The following is a 7409-nucleotide window of genomic DNA, read 5'->3' on the forward strand; positions in this document are numbered from 1 at the left end:
TGTTGCACTCACCTCTCTGGTTATGAAATCTTTTGCAAAATAGTTAGGAAGTAGATTTTCCTGACTGTGCAGTTTGCAGTTTGCACACAGATCAGGTAGAGGAGTGGAAGATACCACTTGTACCTTACTAAATATGATTTTAAAACATTTGAAAGGCACAAATGATTATGTACATTTGCTTTTTATTGATTTTTCTTCTGCTTGTAGTTGTGTCCAGCCTCATATTCTGGCAAAAAAAAACTCACTGAAAATTTTTATTTACTGTGTGTTGGTTTGTTTATTTTTTAACAAGCAGATCCCAAATAGTACATGTTAAAGGGATGTTGTCAAATGTATTGTTGTCCTCTACTGGTACCCCACAGGGTTCTGTTTGTCCCCTCTTTTGTTTACTTTATATATTGATGATTGTCGGAGTGTTTTTGAGGGAAATTAAATATGCAGATCATTCTGTGATTGTGTCTCTCCTCACTGAGTCAGATGAAAGTCATGGTCCAGTGGTAGATCATTTTATTCAGTGGTGTGATGCTTCATTTTTAAACATTAATGCATCTAAACAAAAGAGATGTGTCACGGGCACGCCAACCTCAGCCACGCCCCCATGCTCCCAATCACCAGACTTTTAATTACACCACCTGCACTCAATCACAGTGGCTATATAAAGTGCCCACTTGCCGAGGGCAGCGGCGAGTATTGATCCCCCGTATTGTCCAAAGCCTAGTTCACACTACAGGATTTTAAGGCCGGTTTGCAAATTAACGAGCTGGTCGACAGATCGGTCTGTGATCGTGCGAAGATCAGCGGGTGATCAGCGCTCGGCAATCTTTATGTGTGAACTACTCAATGACGCATCAAAGAGGCTCACTGACGTGTCGCAGACAAAATCCAGATATCTGGCATGTTAAATATCTGGGACGGTCGGCCGACTCCACATCACGTGGTGTCAGTTGTAACTACGACCTCCAGCCAATGAGAGAGCAAGTCAACAGAGTTGAGGTCACCGGAAGGAAAGCAGCAGCAGCAACATGGCTTCAAAAAAAGTGTGGACACAACATTTATTTTAATAAATTAACATTTATTTAGAGCGAAACTCCTGCTGACGTCCATTTTCAAAACAAACCTCTACCGAAAGTCTCGCGTCATTTCCGGATACACCTGCCGTGTGTGTTTTGGGGACGGCGTTGAGTGACATGGCGTTGTTGTCAGACGGTGTGGTGTGCGACGCCCTCTTGTGGATCATTTACGAAGCGTCGCGTAGTGTGAACACCACAAGGACAAAAAGACATACAGTGAAGTCATGTAGTCTGAACAGCAAAGCGATCTGCCCACGGTTAAAGTCTTGTAGTGTGGCCAAGCCTTAAGGGACATCAGGTAGAAGTGGTCAAGGAGTACAAATATTTAGGGACTGTATTCCATGATAAATTAAAATTTCAGGGAAACAGATATTTTTAGTGGGAAAGCTCTTTATCGTATGTATTTTTTTAGGAAACTTTTCATAAGAACGTTTCTTTTATGAAGATGTTTTACACTTTTATTGAATCTGTTTTTCCATTATTTGTTGGTTTGGCAACTTGTGTAAGGTAATGTAAGGAACAGGGGTAAGTTGAACAGTATAGTTAAAATGTGCAGCAATGTAATGTAGACTGACTAAAGGACTACCACACAATTTATGACTAAGAAGGGCCAGTTAGTCCTTTCTGATGCCACTTGCTGGTGTTTCTTGAACTTAGCGCAGCTTTTAAAGACCATTGTTCATATCTTTAGTAGGCTAGAACAGCACTCTCCTGGCTCAGGACTTATTTTGCTGACCGTTATGTTTGTGAATGTAAATAGTGGTTCAGAGTGTTTGGGTGAACTGACATGTTTGTATGTTATCTCCAATTTATATCCTGATTCTATATATTTATGTAGAGCTGGTTTGTGACCAATGTCTCTTAATAAATTGTGTCAAAATGAAATGAACTGTGCTTCTTTAAGTCACTAGCATTTTGGATGTTATTTAGTGGTTTCAAATTCTCTGTGATTTACACTGCTGAAGTGATGAGATTTGTCTCCCTCAGGAGTTCTGTCTCAAGAGCAAGTGTTAAAAACAACAATGTGTCTTTCATTAATACAAAACAAGTGATGATACGGTTGAAAATGTATGTAACTTTAAGAGGGATAAAACACCTGGGGACATGCTGTCTTTAAATGGATGTAAGTTGCTTAAAGTCTATATATATATAGTATATATATATATATACATATATATATATATAAGGTATATATGTTCTGATTGCTTTAATCCTTTATCTTAGATTTGGGTGAGCTCAAACTCTGCAGTATTCTCATAGTCATGGGAGGTGGGTGTGTCAGCAGCAGGACTGGGATGAGAAATCTGTATGAGAGGATAAAAAAGAAAGAGGATGCACCTTATTTAATTTGGCCAATCAACTGCAAAGTAAATGACAAAATAGCAAATAAATACAAAAGGTTTCAGCATTATAATTATATTTTTGTGGCACTAACTGATTAAATATGAATGTTTTGCTTTGCTTTTTTATATTTTATTCCATGATAGGGTTCTTTCTTTTAAAATACTACAAGTAACTATATTTTTCTTTAAACACTTACTGCAAGTGTGTGATACACATCATCACCTCCCCAGCTTGCAGGGTCGAGAGTTGCGTACGTGTCATTTTGAGCACTCGGCCCAGCGTTCTGCAGAGAGGAGTGCTGGAGAACATGAGCAGGTACAGTAAGAGATTATTATGAACAAATCCGCCACCTGGTGGACATTTCTGTAATAACTCACCTGATAGTCACCTTCATCAGCCACCTTCTTCTGTCTCCTGCTTCTGCTCACACAAAGTCAAATATTTACCCACTGTAATCATCTTCAGAGTCATTAGTGATGAATTTATCACCACAAATATTCTCACCTCAGCCAGAAGAGTGCAGAGAGAAGAGCTGCAAGCCCAAAAAGTCCAAGTCCAACAGCAACATACACAATGACTGTACTATCTGATACTACACACACACACACACACACACACAGAGCAGTGAATTGAAATGTATCTGTGATACATTTAACAGAACAGAACAAAGATCAAAGACCTTCAGCTTTAACTTACACAGAACATTTAGAGTCACACTGTTGGAGTAGTGATGTCCGACTTCATTACTGCACTTGCACTTGTACTCTCCACTGTCCTCAGAGCTGATCTTGGAGATGGTGTAGGTCTTTTCTGTTCCTACTGATGTCGTACCTTTAAACCATTTGTACGTCTGCACAGGTGGGTTAGCATCACTGCTGCAGGTCAGAGTCACTGAACTACCCTCCACAATCTCACCAGAGGGACTGATGGACACTGAGACATTCTTTGGATGATCTAGGAAATAACTAGTGTTTACACACTAAGTAGTTTTTATAAACTCACAAACAATGGACAGATCAAACAGGTTAGGTCACAGGGCCAGTAAGTGACATAGATAAGAGAATATTCTTAATACAGATGTTGCTTGCATTGAATGTACACATAAACTGTAATGTACTCACATCTCACATTGAGGGTTCGAGCAGGAGAACGGAGAAGATCATAACCTCTGACAGCACAGTTATACCTGCCTGCGTCGCCTGCTTTAGTCGGCTGCAGAGTCAGAGTGTTATTGCTGTTCTTTGTGTCAATAAGTCGGTCGTTTTTGTACCAGATGAATGCTGGTGTTTCTGAGAGACTGCAGGTGGTGTTACACACTAACACTGTTTTATTTCCCTCCACCACATTTTCAGGAGTCTCCACTCTTAACTCTATGAGAACAAGAGATTCAGAATTATTTATTACAAACAATACATTTAGTTCAAATGAATATGAATTCTGCAACTACAATAAATTATTTCTTATCATGGAGATAAAACTGCACCACTTTAATACAGTAAAAGTCATTAGATCCATTAATATTTTGTGAACATCGATTACATACAATATTTAACAATGTAATTAAGTGATTAGTACGTAGACATGCTGTTAGTGTCTAATAATCAGAAATAGACAAAAAATTAGGATATATATTACCTGTGACTGTGAGTGTTACTCCTGGATAAAAGAGGTATTTATCTTTTGTTCTCTTTTTCTCTCCTAAGACTCTAACACAGTACATGTGTTCATCTGTTTCCTTCACATCACTCAGTCTGAGGGAGAAGTGATTCTGTCCATGTTCTAGATACTGAACTCTGCCTGAGTAACCTGGTTCATTATGCAGATTATTCCACTCTTTACCTGGAGCTGGGTTTATGATCCAAAACCTGTCTTTCACTGTATAATCTGTTGGGTGTGTGTAAGTGAGGTTCATAATCACTGTAGATCCTTTTAAAGCACAGAGATTTTCCTGGTTGTAGTTCTTACTCCATTCATTCCCCAGAGCTGCTGAAACATGATAGATGAAAGAGGTGATTAGAGGTCATTATCCTGAACCCCATCAAACACTCAGTTAGCTCACAGCTTCATGTTTCTCCTCTGGAATTCCTCAGATATGTCAGAAATAAACTTTTGTGTGCTTCATTTGCAGTAACACAATGAATAGGGTGGTGTGATGAAACAGAAGGTGTTACTGTTACCATACCAGTGTTGGTTCATTTCCTACTACAGCATGACTCTGAGTGTTTCATTCCTTTTACACCACAGAACTGCCACCATGTAGAGCAGGCCCAAATGCAGGAGGTGTTTTACTGAATAAAAATATGCATATCAACACAAGAGAAACTGAATACACATAACAGAAAATAAATTGGAGCTAAACATACAGAAACAGATGAACAGTCACACACGACTCGGACAGATTCTTCACAAAGATACTCCGCAAAGATTTGTCAAAGATGATAAACAATAGAACTAGAATATAAACCACCACTCATTAGGACTACCCAGGAAGAGGTGTTCACCTGGGAACAGATCAATAAAAGGAAGAACAACAGAACATATTTTACAATGATAACACAAACACATGGCCAGAAGAAATGTAAAACAGAGTAACAAAACATAGGCATTAATTACAAAAGCACATAACACAGAATATACCTAAACAAAGAGCATAACCATAACAGAACCATATAACCCTCAATATTCATTAAACAGTACATATGTATTACAATGACAAAACACATAAACACAGAAAATAATAACCAGGCTATGGGAATACATCTTCCAGAGTGCCCAATGACGATCTAGCCAGGGGAATGTCCCAGCAGTTCCTGTGGGCGAAGTGACATCCTAAGCTGAGCCAAAGGTCACAGCAATGACCCCAGCTGAACCAACGGCAAAGCATTTTTTTCACAAAGGGACAGAATGGGAGGGAACCATCCTCCACAGATTGCAGAAGTGGAGCAGTGTATCCCACAAAGGCAGGAAGCAGAAAAAAGTTCTGAATATGACCAAAAGTAAAAATATGGTCCTTCCCATGACAGGAAATATGGCAACGTTTCCAATAGACAGAACAGGCAGAACAGATCAAGAAGGGCAGATCAGGCAGGTATCCTCCACAGGGCCGACGTGAGGTGCCATCCTTCACAGGAACCAGGTAGCAATGCAGCATTCCCCGCAAAAACAGAAGTGGAGCGATGTCAGCAGAAAACAGAAGGAATAGCAAGCTAGAATCCACAAAGGACAGTCCTCGTAGACCAGGATCATATAATCTAAAATAGTCGTACTCCAGTTCAAAAAATCCTTGGGTACTTAGCTTGGAACGTTCAGACATAAAATCTTGCTGGGTCTTGTTCTGGACAGGTGCAAAAAATCTGTCCATGCTCTGTGTAAAGTCTCCGTGGATTAAACATCTCGCCACTACAGATTCCTCAGAAAACAGATAGCTCTGTTTTATTTTCTGTTATGTGTATTCAGTTGTGTTGGTATTCTTATTTTATCTCATTTAAACATATCTCCCCTTTTACTCCTGCTTTTGGGGTTACTCTGTACGGTGTCACTTGCTTCCCATTTTCTGACATGTTTATGATAGTATAGAATGATGTTTATATTTGTTATAACTACATTTAATGTTGTGGGACACACTGACATGTCATCACCAACCTCAAACTCAATTAACCCCAAACCCAGCAAACACTGCAGTCTACTGAAATGGTCACCATCAACTACAATACCCAACACAAAATTGCAGAATAGTGCCATTTCCCCATCTTTCTCTCTAAAAATGAAGAAGTCTGAAGACTGAAAATTCCTATCAGATATATCAATCAATCACCTGTTCCTAGAAGAAGCCAGAGTATGTTAGAGACCATACTTAAACAAACAGTCTCATAGATAGATAGATAGATAGATAGATAGATAGATAGATAGATAGATAGATAGATTAATTGATAGATAGATAGATAGATAGATAGATAGATAGATAGATAGATAGATAGATAGATAGATAGATAGATTAATTGATAGATAGATAGATAGATAGATAGATAGATAGATAGATAGATAGATAGATAGATAGATAGATAGATAGATAGATAGATAGATAGAATAACAAAGAGAAGAATTGATCAACACCTTTTGACCAATCAGAATCCTGAATTCAACAGTACTGTTGTGTAAGGGATTTTAAAATCAAGGAAGAAGAGTATTATAAGTGAATATATAAGAAATAAGGAAATAGAAATAAGCGACGACTTACTGAGAATCATCAGCTGAGAGAAGAGCAGCAGTTGAAACATGATGAGAGAAATCCTCCACGAAAAATTTATTAATATTTATTTTATTAATAAATAAATAAAATAATAAAATAACTCTTAAATCCCCTCAGAGCTGCATATAAATAACATATACAGAGAACTCTTCTCATAAAGCAGTAAACTCACTTTGGTTATTTCTTCAGATACAAACAGCTTCTCGAATGACTTTTCACAAGTGAATGTAGACACAGAAAAATCATGTAAGACTGAAAAGACTGCTGAGAAGTAGTTACATAAAAGCCACATAAAAGTTTCTCTTCCTCTTTTTGGCTGAAGAACTAAACTATTTTTGAAATTTAGAAGAGTTTACAGTCCTTGTTGCTCACATTGGGGTTATTGTATTGCAATAAATCTGGCTCACTCCTACCTAGACTACAGATTAATAATAGCATTAAGAATAGCAATAAATAATGTGTGTTGACAGTGTCCATCAGTGCTGAGTGTTTCTGGGGCACAATTTCTTCTTTTCTATTCTGTTTGCAAGTAACTGAAGATTTGTGCAACATATTAAAGCAACTGCAAGTTACTTCAGAGGAAACCTTAATACACAGTGCGGCAATCAAAAACAACATTAGTAAATGAATCTAACTGCTGTCAGATGAGGAGTGTAGGAAAACATTACACTGTTAAATATTGTTACAACAAGACTAGACTCAGTGCATTATGAATTTCATTCTACTGCACATACTATATATAATTA

The 7409-nt window shown here is 38.0% G+C and overlaps 1 protein-coding gene across 2 annotated transcripts; it reads right to left on the minus strand.

Moving 5' to 3' along the window:
- Nucleotides 1–273: 273 nt before the first annotated feature.
- On the minus strand, nucleotides 274–6827 carry LOC131346922 (B-cell receptor CD22-like). 2 transcript variants are annotated; one of them, XM_058380725.1, is made up of 8 exons: nucleotides 6652–6827; nucleotides 4050–4400; nucleotides 3536–3784; nucleotides 3111–3368; nucleotides 2919–3006; nucleotides 2792–2834; nucleotides 2611–2697; nucleotides 274–2374 (listed from the first exon to the last, which is right to left on the minus strand). In XM_058380725.1, the coding sequence occupies exons 1-8, from the start codon at nucleotides 6689–6691 to the stop codon at nucleotides 2291–2293; spliced, it is 1200 nt and encodes a 399-aa protein (XP_058236708.1). In that variant the 5' UTR covers nucleotides 6692–6827; the 3' UTR covers nucleotides 274–2290. The 2 variants fall into 2 exon arrangements, with proteins under 2 accessions (XP_058236708.1, XP_058236707.1); XM_058380724.1 differs by having other exon boundaries at nucleotides 2611–2712.
- Between the last annotated feature and the right edge of the window lie 582 nt (nucleotides 6828–7409).

This window comes from Hemibagrus wyckioides, linkage group LG26, assembly GCF_019097595.1.
Source record: "Hemibagrus wyckioides isolate EC202008001 linkage group LG26, SWU_Hwy_1.0, whole genome shotgun sequence".
Classification (NCBI taxonomy): Eukaryota; Metazoa; Chordata; class Actinopteri; order Siluriformes; family Bagridae; genus Hemibagrus; species Hemibagrus wyckioides.

Bases quoted from the DNA above. Each gene is read 5' to 3' on its own strand.
- LOC131346922 (XM_058380724.1), bottom strand. From the start codon at position 6,691: ATGTTTCAACTGCTGCTCTTCTCTCAGCTGATGATTCTCA. The intron at 3,785-4,049 runs GTAATATATATC...TTGTTCTCATAG, and splicing joins AGTAACACTCACAGTCACAG to AGTTAAGAGTGGAGACTCCT. The intron at 3,007-3,110 runs GTAAGTTAAAGC...GTGTGTGTGTAG, and splicing joins TGTGACTCTAAATGTTCTGT to TATCAGATAGTACAGTCATT.